Here is a 17,663-nt window from a genome sequence, read left to right on the forward strand (position 1 = left end):
AAAACACTCAAACTGCATTTGTGATGTGTTTACAAAAACAGGCTGTATTTCTATTAATTCAGTAAACTCCAAAAACAGTCCATCTAATCTTGTTTGGGCTTGACTTGCTGTGGGCCACTTAGAAATAACATTTAATTGGCATTTTGATTGTGATAAATTGGTGAAAATGCTGTTGAACAATGAAATTGTAAAAAACTAAATTATGGCTTTTAGAGGATTTCCATCTGAACTCTTCAAATACAGTCTATTGAAGGATATTAAACTTCACTCAAGGTGTTAAATGAATATTCAGAGTCGAAGTTAACAGTGAGTTAACATGAGTGTGTTTGGTCCTGATCGCTCAATGTTGAATGAACTCTGCCAACTGTGTTTAATTCATCTGCCAAATGTACTGTACAGTAGAGCAGTGTTTCCCAACTAGGGGTACGCGAGCACGTCTCAGGGGGTACTTGGAAAAATGTAATAATAACAAATATATGGGGTGTAGTCACATTGGGATAGAGGAACACATAAAGAGCATAAGTGAGGGGGTACTCATCATATGACAAAATTGCTTAGGGGGTACGCAGTACAAAAAAGGTTGGGAAACACTGCAGTAGAGCATGACAAAGTTGTTCGTACCTCTCAAAGTATTTCTGAGTCTTTCCGCATGACTGAAATGACTCGTCTAACCAGTTTTACATGTACTGTCTCGTCGTCCTCTAACAAGCAGGAATAGAAACCTGACCACACCCACATTCATCCTACTGGTCCTACCTATACACTCCTTGATAATGAGAATGATCCTGATTGGCCAGTCCCCAACCCCACCCTCCCTGGGCTCCTCCTCAGTGTTCTGAGGAAGTCAGCTGTCACTCTGCTGCTGCTTCTCGGTGTGTGAAGTTGCTGTTTGGAAGATTTACAAAATGGCGTCAGCGTCTTCTCAGGAGGAGGACTCCTTCACTTGTCCAGTCTGCATGGAGCTGTTGAGGGATCCAGTGACAACTGCCTGTGGACATAATTTCTGTATGAAGTGCATTAAGGGCTGCTGGGATCAGGAGGATAGTAAAGGAGAATACAGCTGCCCCCTGTGCAAAGACACCTTCAACTCCAGGCCTGTCCTCCGCAAAAACCGCCTGATGGCTGAAATGGTTGAGAAGTTCAGGAAGACCAGCATCCAAGCTGCTGCTCCTGATCACTGTTATGCTGGACCTGGAGATGTGGCCTGCGACGTCTGCACCGAGAGAAAACTCAAAGCTGTCAAGTCCTGTCTGGAGTGTCTGATGTCATACTGTGACACTCACCTGAAAGCTCACAATGCACTTACAGGTAGAAATCACACCATGTTTGATGCCACGGGCCAGCTACAGGAGAGGATTTGCCCCCGTCATAAGAAGGTTTTTGAGATATTCTGCCGTACTGACCAGAGTTGCATCTGCTATCTGTGTACGATGGACGATCATAAAGGCCATGACACAATCACAGCTACGGCAGAGTGGAGTCATAAAAAGGTAAGTTGTGGCTTTACTGTAATTTTCAGATTTTATGGATAGATTTACTTTTTCTATGCACAGCTTCCCTAATGTCATGTACCATGTTGAATATGGAGGGACTATTCCCTTCTTGAGGTAGAGAGTGTTTCTTAGATAAAAGGTCCAATGTCTCATTCTGTTAAACATTTACAGGCCACCTTCAGTGTAACCTCTGACCTACTGTATAGTATACTGTGCCATTTACAGGTTCAGAGCCAGCTTGATTTATGCGCAATGTCTATTAGAAACATAAAAAGTAGTAGTTTTGTAAACATTTAAAATGTTCCCAACAGAATGTCAGGTTTCCGAATTCGTGTGTAATGTCTATTGACCCCTTAGGAGTTTGTAAACAGAAATGACATAATTTGGCTGCGTGCGCATCGTTGTATCAGAGTCGACCATGCACCATTCCCTTGTACAGAAACTCGACCGATGTTTTTTTTCCGAAATAACATGGCCACGGATGGTCACGTTAACTTCAGGCACCACAGACACATGCTTTCCTGACAAATTCCTCAGTCCAGTCAGTAGTTTAATGTCTTGTAACAACAAACATTTCCTATGCCTCTGGAACAGCCTTCTCCCTCTCAAAATAGCATAGCAAGTGTACTTTTCGGAATCTCTATTTTTTTAATCAACGTACACGCTTCAGAACGGCAGGTTTTCTCTCTTTAGGGTCTGCAATGTCTGTTCGTGTGTGTGTGTGTGTTCACAGCCAGTTTTACATACAGCCTCCCCACTCCCTATTTTATCTATGCCCAGTTCACCTAGTGGCCGCTGTCGAGAGAGCGCAGCCCATTTATTCTGAGTCCTGGACTAGGACTTAGAAGCCATGCAATGCATTCAAATCATTTAAAAAGAAAATATGGATATCAGCAGATTACTACATTACATTACATTACATTACATTACATTACATTACATTGTGCTAAGCTGACACTTTCATTTATTCAAAGCGACATACAACTATTATTTTTCAGGGTATTGGTTACAGTTCCTGGAGCAATGTGGGGTTAGGGGCTTTGCTCAAGGGCACTTCAGCCATGGATGGAGATGTAGGGAGAGGTCAGGGGGGATTCGAACCGGCAACCCCTAGATTGAAAGAACAACTGTCTAAACACTAGGCCATGGCTGGCATCAAACATGGTGTGATTACTACAATTGTCTGCACAGATGGATGAGCCAAGCGATGGGTTTCTCATTGTGCATGTTGCTGCTTTGATTCCTGATGTTCCAGGAGGGGTTGGGGCAGAGCCAGAGGAGATGCCAGCAGATAATCCAGTTGAAGGAGAAGGAGCTGCAGGAGTTGAGGAAGGCTGTGGAGACTCTCAAGGTGAGAATTGACCAGAGGAGAAGACAATCTGCAGCAGGTTTCCCGTTATGCAGTGAGATAGTAGTTGTGATTATCTGCAATGCACGAAAAGCTGTTATGCTGTTTGGCAGTGGAACTCTCCTTCACAGCCAAAAATGTAATTTTAGAACACAATTGTTGGTGTAAACATTGCTCCTGTGTGTGTGCGTGTGCGTGTGCGTGTGCGTGTGCGTGTGCGTGTGCGTGTGTCTGTGTCTGTGTCTGTGTGTGTGTGTGTGTCTGTGTCTGTGTCTGTGTCTGTGTCTGTGTCTGTGTGTCTGTGTGTCCTATCAGTCTGGTGCACAGACAGCAGTGAATCAGAGTGAGAAGATGTTTTCTGAGCTGATCCGCTCCATTGAGAGAAGGTGCTCTGAGGTGACAGAGCTGATCAGAGCTCAGGAGAAGGCTGAGGTGAGTCGTGCTGAAGGACTCCTGAAGCGACTGGAGCAGGAGATTGCTGAGCTGAAGAGGACAGATGCTGAGATGAAGCAGCTTTCACTGACACAGGATTCCATCCATTTCCTCAAGGTAGACAGCATTAATAAGTTTAGAGTGACTATACACAGTGTTGATACAGCCCTGTCTATGTAATGCTGACCAAGGGCTCATGTCAGTAGGTCTACCTCACCCTTGCCCGTTAAAAAACAACGTTATACATTTGTGGTTACCAGAATGGCAATGACCGAGTTGTAGTGCATATTAGTTCATAGTAGTGTGGTACTATGCTAATTAACCTTTCAATAACTATTCAGATGATAGGGCCTGCATTATGGGGCTACTGTGTGTGTTCCTCTGTGCAGAACATTGTGGCAATACAGTTCTCTTAATGTCCTGCTGGTCAATGGCTCACGTCAGTAGGTCTACCTCACCCTAGTGTGTGTGTTTCTCTATGCAGAACATTGTGTACATCACTGAGAGGCCTTACAGCACAACTTCAACCAGCGTAACCTATAATAAGAGCTTCTCCTTGGAGCCCCTGAAGAAATCTGTGTCTGCACTGAAGACGCAGCTGGAGGAGAAATTAGAGTCAGTCTTCAAGCAGGAAATAGTCAAGATATCTGCAGCAGGTTTGACATATTCAACACACATCTTCAATAAGCTTTTCAAAGTGACAAGTGTCTAACGTATTATCTAACATTTTTTTTTCTTGAAGCCATCACACATGTCCAGATCATCCAGAGCATGCAGTGTGAGTATTCAACACACACACACTCATGCACGCACGCGCGTACACGTACTGTACACATACGCGTACACGCACACGCGCACACACACACACACACACACACACACACACACACACACACACACACACACACACACACACACACACACACACACACACACACACACACACACACACACACACACACACACACACACACACACACACACACACGTCCAGATAATCCAGTGTGAGTATGCTTATTATAGGCTGTAGTATATGTAGGCCTATAGTGTTTATCTGTGCTGTGGAAATAGTTGAATAAAATGACATAAAACATTACTATCCTAACGCATAGTTTATTTTGGCGAGATAAAAAATGGGTAGTTGAACTTCTGTTCGGCTGGTCAGAAAAAATGTCTACTAGCCAAATTGGCTGGTGGTGGGAAAAGTTAATTTAGATCCCTGGTAACAACATAATTCCAATATCGTTCATGTACCCTTATTGTAAAGTGTTACCCGCATGTGTGTGTGTGTGTGTGTGTGTGTGTGTGTGTGTGTGTGTGTGTGTGTGTGTGTGTGTGTGTGTGTGTGTGTGTGTGTGTGTGTGTGTGTGTGTGTGTGTGTATGTCTGTGTCTATGTGTCTGTGCGCGCACACCCATGTGGATGTGGATGTGCGTGGATGTGTGGGTGTGTTTGTTTGTGTGTACAACAGAGGTGTCAAAAGTAAAAGTAGAAGTACTTTTGTGGTGTAATTACAACACTAGCACATGACATTACATAGCTGTTACACCATTTACTCCATTGTAACTAATGGGATAGATGGACTGTGTTGTTACTGAAAAACACTGAACACCTAACAAGGACCCACCACAAACCTGATCCAACCCGTGCACAGTGAGCTGACCGTAAGACCAGGGCCGGCCCAAGCCTTTATGGGGCCCTAAGCAAAATTACATTTGGGGGCCCTTCATACCGCCACCTACTCAGCATCAGATACTTAATAATACTGTAGGAAAAAAATATGGAGCCCCACAGAAGGAAAGTTGGATACACAGTGTGTGTAACAAACTGTAGCCTTCCTTGATCTTTGCTACTCACAGGGGGCCCCTGGTGTCTTGGGGGCCCTAAGCCACTGCTTACTTCGTTTATGCCTTGGGCCGGGCCTGGGTAAGACAAGTACACAGGTCTACTGTTAACACAGATAAGTTACTTGTGTGGCAAGGAAACTGTGTTTCTTTTTTTTACTTTTATTTTTACGTTTGACACCTCTGGTGTACAATAACATTATGTCCCAGATCTCAAATGTCTTTGGATATAAGATGCATGTGGGTGAATGTGTGTCTCTGTTTTGGTCTGCAGATACTGATCCTGAACTCCCAGTCAGAAGAGTAGACAGCAAGGAGGGCCTTCATCCAGACAGTAAGTCATTACTGAGGACCTCTAACAGCCTCCACAGCCTTCAAACATGCTACAACTAGAGATGCTCCGAGTAGCTTTTTTGGGCCTGATAGCTGATTACCAATAACCAAAATCATGATCTGCTGATCACTGAGATTTTTTTCCTAGAATCTTTCCAAGTTTTTTTGGGGTATTTTTCTAGTCTAGACCACTCCACGTTCACTCTAGCCTGCATTTTGGTTAGGTATTGAATCATCAGTGAATCTGTTGTGAGGGTGAGAAACTAAAAAGTAATCTACTGGCCCTTCATAGCAATTACAGCTTTCAAAACTCTAACAACAACCAAAATCAAAAAGTAGCCAAATAAAAAAGTAAAAAGAATTGTAACCTTGACTGCCTCAGCATCTGTCTTCCTGAACCACGTTTGAGAGCCCCTACACTGATGAGCACAAAGAAAAAATAGTGAAGCACTCCAATTACCTGCTTGTGTTTGATACTATAACAACAACGTTGAATGTTTGTGCTGACGACATGAGGTTGTCGCGTGCTTACTACCACACACAAGTTAGAAGTCATTCGAACATCACAAACAACGAGTAAATATGCAAATGCTGTGGTAGGGTAAATGTTGATATGTGATGTTGTCCCGGGCACTGGGAGATATGTTTTGTTATGTTATATGTTATGATATGTTATGATACAGTATGCTGTATGCTATGTTATGTTATGATATGTTATGATACAGTAAGCTGTATGCTATGTTATGTTATGATAGGCCTACAGTATGCTGTATGCTATGTTATGTTATGATATGTTATGTTGTCCCGAGCCCTCGGAGATATGTTATCTTATGTTATACTGTATGCTATGTTATGTTATGATAGACCTACAGTATGCTGTATGTTATGTTATGATATGTTGTCCCGAGCCCTGGGAGATAGGGGGCCCAGAATGGGGTCCCCATTACATTGTATGTGTTGGGTAGGGGTCCTTTCAGATTACTTTGTTCTGGGCCCAACAAAAGCTACCAGTGGCCCTGGTAGTAATCAATCCACACTCCACAAAGGGAGCTACAAAGTGCTCCCACATCTTTACCTGTCTGCTTCACAGGAGATGCTGCCCTAACGATGGAGATGGGGATGGTGTGTGTGTGTGTGTGTGTGTGTGTGTGTGTGTGTGTGTGTGTGTGTGTGTGTGTGTGTGTGTGTGTGTGTGTGTGTGTGTGTGTGTGTGTGTGTGTGTGTGTGTGTGTGTGTGTGTGTGTGTGCATGCATATTGTGTTCATGTTTAGGCCAATGGGATGTTTTGTGTTTCAGTGTCTGATGGCCAGGATCTTATTGGTGAACCAGTGACCAGAGAAGACTTCTTACAGTGTGAGTTGGACACACACACACACACACACACACACACACACACACACACACACACACACACACACACACACACACACACACACACACACACACACACACACACACACACACACACACACACACACACACACACTGTATCACTCCTGGATGCTGCACCTCTCCAGCTCCTCTTTCAGACACAATAAGAGACTAAACTCCCTCTAGTGGCCAACTCTAGAATAGGAGTGTATGTGGATCACCCCCCCCCCCCCCCCCCCCCCCCCACACACACACACACACACTTTCACTCTCTATCACACACACACACACACACACACACACACACACACACACACACACACACACACACACACAGGCACGTGCAGAGCATAGTTGCCCACGGTGCCCGAGCAACGGCCCTTTTGCCCACATTGGCTGATATTGCCCTTCCAAGGGAGGGGAAAATAATATGGCAATTATAATTTCATATTTCAATATCATTTGATTTCTTTATAATTCACAATTTTGATTGAAGTTTTGTACAATAAAGACTTAAGTCAGTCATACAAATTCATCAGACCCGTCGAGAATGGGCACGAGCGATGTGAGGTAGGTTACGCAACAACTCCGGTGGGGAGGGAGAAGGCACGCGGCAGGCCCTTGAGCGCCTATAGGCTAAGACACACGAAAGATTTTGAAGATGCCTGGGTGTCGGCTAGAGCCCTACACACAGTCTACATATTAGGGTACAAAATATGCTCACAATCAACCTCTCTAATACAATGTTGAGTTTAGAACTTTTAGTTATCATAGGCCTACATCTGACAGCCAGCCAGCGCCACGTTTAGGTAGCAAAAAAAAACCCGACAGCCAGCTGTAGGCCTAGATATGCCTCGGAAAAATAGGCTAAGATTTCATGTTTCAACTGATTTGCTTTGCAATTCGTATTTTTGATTGAAGCTTCCTAAATTAAGTTTTCAAATTCAGATTCACCTGCACCTCGAGATAGGCAAAGGGAGGGGCAGCATGCGCGATGCGGGGGGCACGCGCAGCTCTACATGGGAGGGAGGGGGGAACAAGCATGCATGCGACCAGGGCAGAGACGCAAAATATGTCGAAGATGTCGTGGGAGTAGAGCGACTGCCCTGACGGCCTGAGGTGAGCTGGAAACACAGCAGACTACACAGTATTAAACTACATGATCACAATTAATGTATCTTAAAGCCGATCTCGAGTTTAGGACGTTTGATCCTAAATGATCTGACAGCCGGGGTGTGCCACGTTCAGATATTGGGGGAATACGACAGCCAGCTAGCTTGCTTGCAGTCAACGTTTTACATGGCTCAGGTTGTTTTGTGGAAGGCTAACCCAACTAAGAAACATGCAGATGACATGTCGTTTTATCAAGCAAGAGAGAACTTAAGGGGATAGGCTAGCTAAAGGAAGCACATCTCTGCAGAGTTGGCTGCGAAAAAAATGAACAGGTGCAGGTGAGGCAGAGAATCTTTTTCAGGGTTGTAGAGGTTTGATCTTGGTGAGACCGCTAGGAAAGTGCGTTTTCTTACGCTGATATAGCCTATTCTCCGACCCAAAGATAGGCTACTGTTTCCACTGTCAATGTCCATGTAATTGAAATAAATGCACTCCACGTGATAACTGACGTTTACTGTTCTTCTCAAGACATAGGCCTACAAAATGTGCATGAACTAACTAAAATATCTGTAATGAAAATAAAAGGTTATAAAGTCTGCGAGAAGCTCGGAGCTTCAGAGCAACATATAAGAACTGGTGCTCCCACGCCACGGTTCTTTGCGATCTGAAATGAAAGCCGGCTCGTCCATTCTTAAAGCGACAGTACAAATTTTTAATATAGGCTACAAAAGACCCAACAAATGACCTAAACCTGTGAATTCTTATTGTTTTAGCTTTCCTATATAATATTCATCATTTTAATCATGGAATATGCCTATTAATTAAATTTCAAATTCAAATTAAATGATCTTTTTTAACAATTTTTAACTATTTCTATTTATTATAACTTAAAGTCTACTTTGGCTGCTACAAGGATTATAAAGATGACAGTGGGTTAATTGATTAAGCATCCTCATATTTAGCCTATTAATTTACTCATTTCATTTCATTTAAGATGAGGATGACTCAGAGCCACAGACCTCTGCACATAGGGCAGGAAGGCATAAGACTGATAATCTCTGTGACTGATACAGGTTTAAAAACTATCAAGGCTTTTTCTCATAATTTAATTTAATTTAGGGGCAGCCACATACCACACATGTGTACCCATGGTGCAGTTTCCTAAAAATTCTGAAGGCCGCTCATTGTTGATGGGTTTTTTTTTTTTTTGGGGGGGGGTTGCCCTTTCTTCAGGTTAGAGCAACTGCCCTTTGAAATTCCTGTGCACGTCCCTGCACACACACACACACACACACACACACACACACACACACACACACACACACACACACACACACACACACACACACACACACACACACACACACACACACACACACACACACACACACACACACACACACACACACACACACACACAGGCATATGACACCCCCTCTCTGGCACACACACACACACACACACACACACACACACACACACACACACACACACACACACACACACACACACACACACACACACACACACACACACACACACACACACACACACACACACAAATAAAACCCTGTTTGTACCCTGTTTTCTACTCCTCCAGATTCCTGTCACTTCACTTTGGATCCAAACACAGCAAACACCTGGCTCCATATGTCTGAGGGGAACAGGAGGGTGGAGTACAGACGTGGAGCCCAGTCATATCCTGATCATCCAGACAGATTTAATTTGTATGCTCAGGTGCTGTGTAGAGAGGGTGTGTCTGCACGCTGCTACTGGGAGGTTGAGTATACTTGTTCTAGTGGAGGGTTTGTCATTATAGCAGTGTCATATAAAAGCATCAGCAGGAAAGGAAAGGGTAATGAGAGTTGGTTTGGATTTAATGATCAGTCCTGGAGCCTGTACCTCGGCAGCTCCTACTCCAATTTCTGGCACAATAAGAAACAGGCTAAACTCCCTCTAGTGACCAGCTCCAGAATAGGAGTGTATGTGGATCACAGGGCAGGAACTCTGGCCTTCTACAGCATCTCTGGAGACACAATGACCCTCCTGCACAGAGTCCACACCACATTCACACACACTCTCTACCCTGGGTTTTTGGTATGGAGTGGGTCATCAGTGAAGCTGTTGTGAGGCCCGTACAGATAAATGCTGCTCCTGTGGGTCATGCAGCACGCTTGCACACGCACGCATACGCACACGCACACACACACACACACACACACACACACACACACACACACACACACACACACACACACACACACACACACACACACACACACACACACACTAGCTTGGCTTTGCCGTACGTAAACTTCAATTCGATTCCCACCTCCCTCCATGTTGTGTCCGAGTCGGGTCATCTGGGAGATTACTTAGTTGTCAGGCAACTTGACCCATCCGAGAAGGAGGGAGGGAAGAGGGGTGGGGTGTGATGAATTGACTTTATTGTTTGGTGTGCTGACATTTCGGCACTACTGTAGACCTTCATCAGTGTCTGTGTTTAAGGCTATGCCACCATGCTCTTCCATCTGACAACTAATGACTGAAGTACTCTGAAAAGCTGCACCAGTTCACCCTTGCCCACAGTAATAAAGAGGGGACTTCACTCCCTCTAGTGGCCAGCTCGGGAACAGGGGATGATGATACACTGGAGTTATTCTCCTGCAATACTATGCAACATCTGGACATTTATACGGTATATTGTTTTGTTTTGATATAGGGGTGGTGGGCTGCTGTTTTACTTTTGTAATTGGTATCAATGATTAAGGAACATATGTATAGTAAAAATGGATTTCCCACTTAAGCAGTGTATTATTATTATTAGTAGTAGAAGTAGTAGTAGTATTTAACAACAACAATAACAACAACAGCAACAACAATAATACATCCCCTTAACCCCTTAGGCAGAGCCTATGTTATAACCTTACTGTCACCAAAATTGTAATGGCTATGTCGTAATCTGTTACTTAAGGCTCTCGGTACTGTCCTAGCAATGTTGTTATGATGTAGTTGAGTATTTTCGGCAAATAGTGCATAGGCCCGCCGGCGACCCCATCTGCACTAAGAGGCTACAGGTACACTGCGGGAAATGGTCAAAAAAGGTACTACAACTGCTGCTCAATGAAACTGGACTGCCTATTGCCAAATTTGATCTTTTCATTAACATGTATTAAGTAATAAATTAATATTTTGTAGTATGGCCCAAGTACAGTCATTTTTGCAGCTAAAATGGCTATTTCTGGAAATTCAAAATGGTGGACCATTGAGAAGATCCCTCTTTTCATGTATGAAAAGTGCATTTTTTCCACTCATAATGAATACTTAGAATTTGATGGTGGTGATAAGTATTCACGAAAAAGGTAACATTAGTGAATGGGTAGCATGAATTCTGGAAATAAACAACAAAAAATCTTGCACAGTGTACCTTTAAGCAGTGTAATTTACCTTCTAACTTGCTCATCCCTTTTAATTCTGAAGAGTGACTTTAAAGGATGGGGACGGTGGGGTGCCATTTTGGTGTCGAAGATTGACGTAGATTATTAAACTATTACTCCGAAAATGTACCACCACTAAAGAGTACAGTTAAAGCTGGTGGGTCATTTTAATTGTCAAGAGTGAATTTAAAGTCAGTCTGTTGGTCAACATGATTACAGTACACTGTATTTGAATTCACATTCATGCAACATAAATATCAGAATAAACATTTAGCTAACATTAGGGCACTTGTGATTTTTGTTTGGTGTAGGTGTCTTGGGGTGTTGTTTTACTCAGGTGTCTCAATGATTAATGTACATGTGCACAATAAAGTAACTTCTGCATAAATGTTCCACTTGTGAGGAGATTCTTTGCTCGCCCCTGCAGGAGAAGGAGGACTCGAACCTGTGACCCTGTAACACGCACATGCGCACACGCACACGCACACACACACACACACACACACACACACACACACACACACACACACACACACACACACACACACACACACACACACACACACCAATGTGTTTTTCAGGTGCATGTTGTTGCATTGTCTGTCCACTAGAGGTCCTCACTGAGCTATGGGGACTCTCTTCACAGCATCCTCATCTTTCTCAGTGGAGGACTGGTTTTCTGGAAAGGCAATCATCAGCGGAATACATACATCTCACACACACACACACACACACACACACACACACACACACACACACACACACACACACACACACACACACACACACACACACACACACACGCACACACCCACAAGTAATAAAAGACACAAGTTTATGTTACATAAGAGAAAAAAACTTTATTGGGAACCACTGACTTTAATCAGATGAAACATCATTATAATTAACACAAGCAGTGATGGGGTGAGGAACAGTTGAAGAGTGTGGGTTGGCTTATGGCCATCAGAATTGTAGTTCCTGTATCTGACCAGAAGACTTTTGAAGCCAATGGGGGGGGGGGGGGGGGGGTGGGGGGGGGGGGGGGGGGGGGGGGGGGGGGGGGGGGGGGGCTTATTCACCTCATAATTATACTGTGAAAAGACGAGAAGACCTGCCCACTCAATTGAGAGTGCTGCATTTGACTCTCTATGTGTTAATTTAATGCAGTGTTGAGTTTGACTCTCACTGTGTTATATTTAATGGTTGGTTGGTGCACGTCAATGGACCAAATTACAACACCAGTGTTGAATTTGACTCTCTAAGTGTTATGTCCAATGGAGCGTGTTGGATTTGACGTCTTCAGGTCAGATTTGACCACCTCGATAACCAGGTTGCACTAGATGAAGGACTGAGCACCCAACACGTCATATTTTGGGAGCACAGAACAGTGTTGTGGACATTTATTATTTCTTTAAAGTGTACCTCCGGGATTTTGGACACCAGACCTCATTTCCGAGTCAGCCAGGGTGTAAACAATGTGTCCAGAACGTTTTTTCACATTCCATGCAGTCCTTGTGAATTCTCATATCCATGTTGCTAAGCTAGCGCAAGTGAACGGAAATGGGTAGCCTGCCCCCAAAAATAGTCTCATCCCTTTTAAACAACATTCAAAACAAAACCGTTATTATGCCATACTGCAAGTGTAAATGTTTGTCTTAGTAGAATGAAGTTTGAAATTAAACCAACCTTGCACTGCGTGGATTTTGCCATGTTGAGAGACTATTTTCTCGGGGTCGGCGGAATTTTACTTTGCTCTCTTCAGTTGTGATGTAGCCCACCCACCCACTGCAGGGACCCGCAAGAGACATTGAAAATCAAGGCTAGTTCTACAACTGCTTTCGGATCGAATAGTGGATTAAAACCCAACGACATCGCACCATGGTACATCAGTGTGTATATACCAACTGCAATAATAAAGCCCACAGATGGGTATCGGCAAGTTTCCATTGGTTTCCAGTGAAAGATGTTGAAAGAACCAAACTCTGGCTCCTGGCTGCAGGGCTACATCAACACACCGATGGAGACGCTCCGTAAGCTACCCCGGTGCTTTGCAGTGACCATTTCAGTCCTGACGACTTCACAAAGTCCTTCTCGAAGTCTAATACCTACACGGAAAACTCTAAAAGTGTCCGCGGTGCCAACCGCATTCCCAGATCTACATTTTGTGGCACGCACCAACAGTCTCCGAAGAACAGGTTTGTTGCTATGCTTTCTGCTTCTATGATGGTAGCCCAGTGGTATAATGGCTTCGCCTACGTTAGCCAAAACTTGGGCTAGAAGTTACCCTTTTGGATTGGCATGTTGTAATGCTTTTCTGTTATTTTGTGTAATTGCTGTGACAAATGGCATTAGACATGACTTGCCGTATTCCTATGGATTCATAAGTTACGCAACGCTATGTGATCTGGCTTGACATTGTGGAATATGTCACTCGTAACTCTAGTTGTTACTACAGGGAATGTTTTTTGAGACGAGATGGAATGGAAGGATGAAAGGGATTTAGAAGATATGGGTGCACTGTTCTGTTCGCCAACATCTAATGCTCTGTAGACACACGGGTCATCTAGTAACAACTAAACATTGTCATGGCATATTCAATGTTACGAAAGGTTGACAAAGTCGGACAGAAAGCATTACTCTTGGTGTTTGCGAGCGAGGTCAGGGAGAGGGGAATAACGTTCACTTTTGCAAACTTTTTGGATTTGCATGTTGTAATGCTTTACTGTTATTTTGTGTAATTGCTATAACAAATGGCATTAGAAATGATTTGCCGTATGGACTCATACGTTACGCAACGCTATGTGATCTGGCTTGACATTGTGAAATATGTCACTCGTAGCTCTAGTTATTATTACATGGAATGTTTTTTTGAGATGAGATGGAATGGGAGGATGAAAGGGAGAAGAGTGTGCGTTCTATTCGCCAACATGCTGTGTAGACACGGGTCATCTAGTAACAACCAAACATTGTTATGGCATATGTTTCAATGTTACGAAAGATTGACAAAGTCGGACAGAAAGCATTACTCTTGATGTTTGCGAGCGAGGTCAGGGAGAGGGGAAAACCGTTCAGTTTTACAAACTTCAAAGATGTTGGAGTTCGCTCTATGGAAAAGTTATGGATGTGTCAAACGAAGCTAGGATTTGTACTAGGAATATCACTCCGCGGCTGTCAATCTTTCAAACCGGAACACAAATTGCTGATGGTGATCAAACATGATTGCAATGTTGGTTTAATTTCAAACTTCATTCTATCAAGACAAGTATTTACACTTGCAGTCTGGCATAATAATGGGGTTGTTTTGAATGTTGTTGCAACTGGATAAGACTATTTTTGGGGGCAGGCTACCCATTTCCGTTCACTTGCGCTAGCTTAGCAACATGGATATGAGAATTCACAAGGACTGCATGGAATGTGAAAAAAACGTTCTGGACACATTGTTTACACCCTGGCTGACTTGGAAATGAGGTCTGGTGTCCAAAATCCCGGAGGTACACTTTAAGTTATCTTGTGTGATGCAGCACCTGTGCCACTGATGTGAACGCATTCTCACTTGCCAAATGTACTGTGTTGAATTAACACCTGTCAAATGAACTGTGTGCTTTCTGATTCTGGATCTTTTCATGAAGGTCTTTGAGACATTAGACGTCTGTCGGGAAACAAAAACCAACATACAAACAACGCAAGTAAAACCAATATACCAAAAACGTAGTACAAAGTAAAAGGTACAGGTGTGGGTGCTGTACATACTTGACCAATAAGTCCTAAATAACAATGCAAACAAAACATATACATGTGGATAAATACTTGGGCCATAAGTCCTTAATAAGAAAAAAAAGATCATATCCTATATGTACTGAATGTACACACAAATCCAAGTGCGAATGCAACATTTGTTTTTCCAAGAAATCTTTTACATGTCTCCTCAAAGGTATTGTACATGTCTAAAATTGTTCAGGACCCTGTTTCTCGAAAGACTTGTTGCTAACCACTTAGCCACTTAGTAGGTTGACGATGGGAAATCGCATCGCAACCAAGTAAGATGCTAACTTAGTTAGCGACGATGCTGTCGAGAAGTGCACTATACCCCTGATCTTCAACTCGCCGCAGGAAGTGCCATCTGTTTTTGATAACGCAAAAAAGACAGAAACCTCTCGATTCACCGATATGGTGGAGGAATACCAGACTGGAGATATTAGTAGTCATATCGTACAGTATCTTACAAACAAAGAGACTCTAGTGGCCATAGCACATCTTTCCATAGATATATAGCACACTACATGCCATGTTCAGGCTTTCGCTGTGGCCCAACCAGGGGCGCCGCCATCTTGGTCCAGTATCCTATGTTTTCCAAATGAACTTGTTTTACTGCCACCTATAGGAGAATGTGTGTATCGCCTTGTTACTGATTGAGTTATACCGGCTAACCGTGGCGGTGGTGATGTGAATAGAAAGGAGTGGTCGACACGGCATCTGGTATACAATATATTGACAATATCTTACAAACATGGTGCCCTACACAACTATGTTGTGCCTTCAGTCTGGTTCGTCCGATTGCTTTACAGGTCCTATGCTCCCCCGGCCATCATGTATTTCAGTGGACCCATGTAGGGTAAATATTTAGATAATAAATAAATAATAAATATTTCACGTATTTGCTGAGTTACGGAATAGATTATGTTGAACGCCCCTTGTGAAATCAAAAATCCCACTCGTCTCTTGCAATATTGATCACTGATTAAAAAAACAAAAGTAAAACACCAATAGCACCCAGGGAACATAGGACCCAGGGAACATAGGACCCAGGGAACATAGGACCCAGGGAACATAGGACTCAGGGAACATAGGACCTAAGCTTTGCATTCGGTGGGCGAAATTTGAATCATCTTACTACTCTCTTTGATAGGACCTAAGCCCATAGCCTTTATCTAAGATAGATGCTGACGCAAGTGGCGCGTTTGAGGAACTTTAAAACCAGTGGTGTGACCTGACCAGTTGAGTAAAGCTGAGAAGCAAGACTACCCTGAGAGAGGGGAGGGGCTGAAGGTTGGGCGAGCCGACCAGACCACCTGTGGCTTATGAGTTTGGCTGCCAGACCACCTGTGGCTTATGAGTTTGGCTGCCGGACCACCTGTGGCTTCTTATGAGTTTGGTTCATATATCTGTACACTCTATCTCAATATAATCAGCTCACAAGTGTCAAGAACCTAAGATATCATTATTATTTTCAGTAAATGTGTAATATTCATATACTCTACATATATAATTCCAATCCCTTTGTGGTGTACTATTAAAACAAGTGCAAGTTTGATTTTTTTGTGTGTTTTTTTGTTGTTTTTTTACTATCACCTTTACAATACATCAAAAAGACTTTTGGAACACTTAAGTTACTTTACTCAAAGTTTGCTTGATTACGACGGTCTAAGTGCTGTAGATACGCCGATAGCAGAGGACCGGAGTGGATCGGCCTTTGGCGGCAACTCCAGATGAAGAGCTGCAACTTTTGTGAACGAATGGATTCTTTTGAACGGCTCCTAGATGTGAATGATGGGCACCAATTTGGATGAAAAAGCACAAGTGTCGGCCTCAGAGAGTGGCTGAAAAGGTCTTTAGAAGGAAAGGGGTCAATCAGTTGGTGTTTGGACAAAATGACCTAGCGTTTGAGTCAAAAGTGCTATTTTTAAAACGTCTTTGAAAGGAAAAAGCCACTATAGTCCGGTAGTAAAACCAGGTGCTTTCATTAACTAAACTGCCCCCACCTCCTCGTGCCGTAACTTAGTCATTAATATTACATTACATCCCTAATTTTATCACAAGGGACTTACAGTTATTTTAGGCACAGGGTATCTGTTACAGCCCCTGATGCAATGTGAGGTTAGTGTGCCTTGCTCAAGGGCACTTCAGCCATGGATGGGGGTGTAGGGAGAGGTCAGGGTGGGATTCAAACCTGCAACCCTCTGATCTAAAGAGTAATCTCACTAAGCCATGTGGATGCAACTGGACCGCAACAAAGACAGAGCCCTCGAATCGGCTGCTATCGGCAGGTTTCTATCAGGAGGTATTATGTAGCTACAGGTGAACCTAAAGGGCAGAGTATAAAATAGAACAAACAAATACAGCAGGAGAAATGCCAGCACATGAAAAAAATAATAAAAAACATGAACAAATATTTAACAAAAACAACCAATAAAAAAGTACTTTGTGCAGGCAGGCAACTAATTACCATGGCAACCGCACCAGAGTAATGCAGTGATGGTAGCTATTGATGAGCTAGCTAGCTATCAATTAGCAGT

At 43.3% G+C, this 17,663-nt stretch overlaps 1 protein-coding gene across 1 annotated transcript; it reads left to right on the forward strand.

Moving 5' to 3' along the window:
* Positions 1–903: 903 nt before the first annotated feature.
* Positions 904–10,096, forward strand: LOC134446501 (tripartite motif-containing protein 16-like). Its single transcript, XM_063195869.1, has 5 exons — positions 904–1,490; positions 2,749–2,844; positions 3,157–3,390; positions 4,033–4,051; positions 9,534–10,096. Exons 1-5 carry the CDS (start codon positions 906–908, stop codon positions 10,061–10,063), a joined length of 1,464 nt encoding a protein of 487 aa, XP_063051939.1. The 5' UTR covers positions 904–905; the 3' UTR covers positions 10,064–10,096.
* Positions 10,097–17,663: the final 7,567 nt, after the last annotated feature.

The sequence above is a fragment of the Engraulis encrasicolus genome, chromosome 3, assembly GCF_034702125.1.
Source record: "Engraulis encrasicolus isolate BLACKSEA-1 chromosome 3, IST_EnEncr_1.0, whole genome shotgun sequence".
Lineage (NCBI taxonomy): Eukaryota > Metazoa > Chordata > Actinopteri > Clupeiformes > Engraulidae > Engraulis > Engraulis encrasicolus.

What these genes read in the sequence shown, in the direction of transcription:
- LOC134446501 (XM_063195869.1), top strand. Translation starts at nt 906, where the DNA reads ATGGCGTCAGCGTCTTCTCAGGAGGAGGACTCCTTCACTTGTCCAGTC. An exon ending in CAGAGTGGAGTCATAAAAAG is followed by an intron (nt 1,491 to 2,748) that starts GTAAGTTGTGGC and finishes CTGATGTTCCAG; the next exon opens with GAGGGGTTGGGGCAGAGCCA. An exon ending in AGGCTGTGGAGACTCTCAAG is followed by an intron (nt 2,845 to 3,156) that starts GTGAGAATTGAC and finishes GTGTCCTATCAG; the next exon opens with TCTGGTGCACAGACAGCAGT.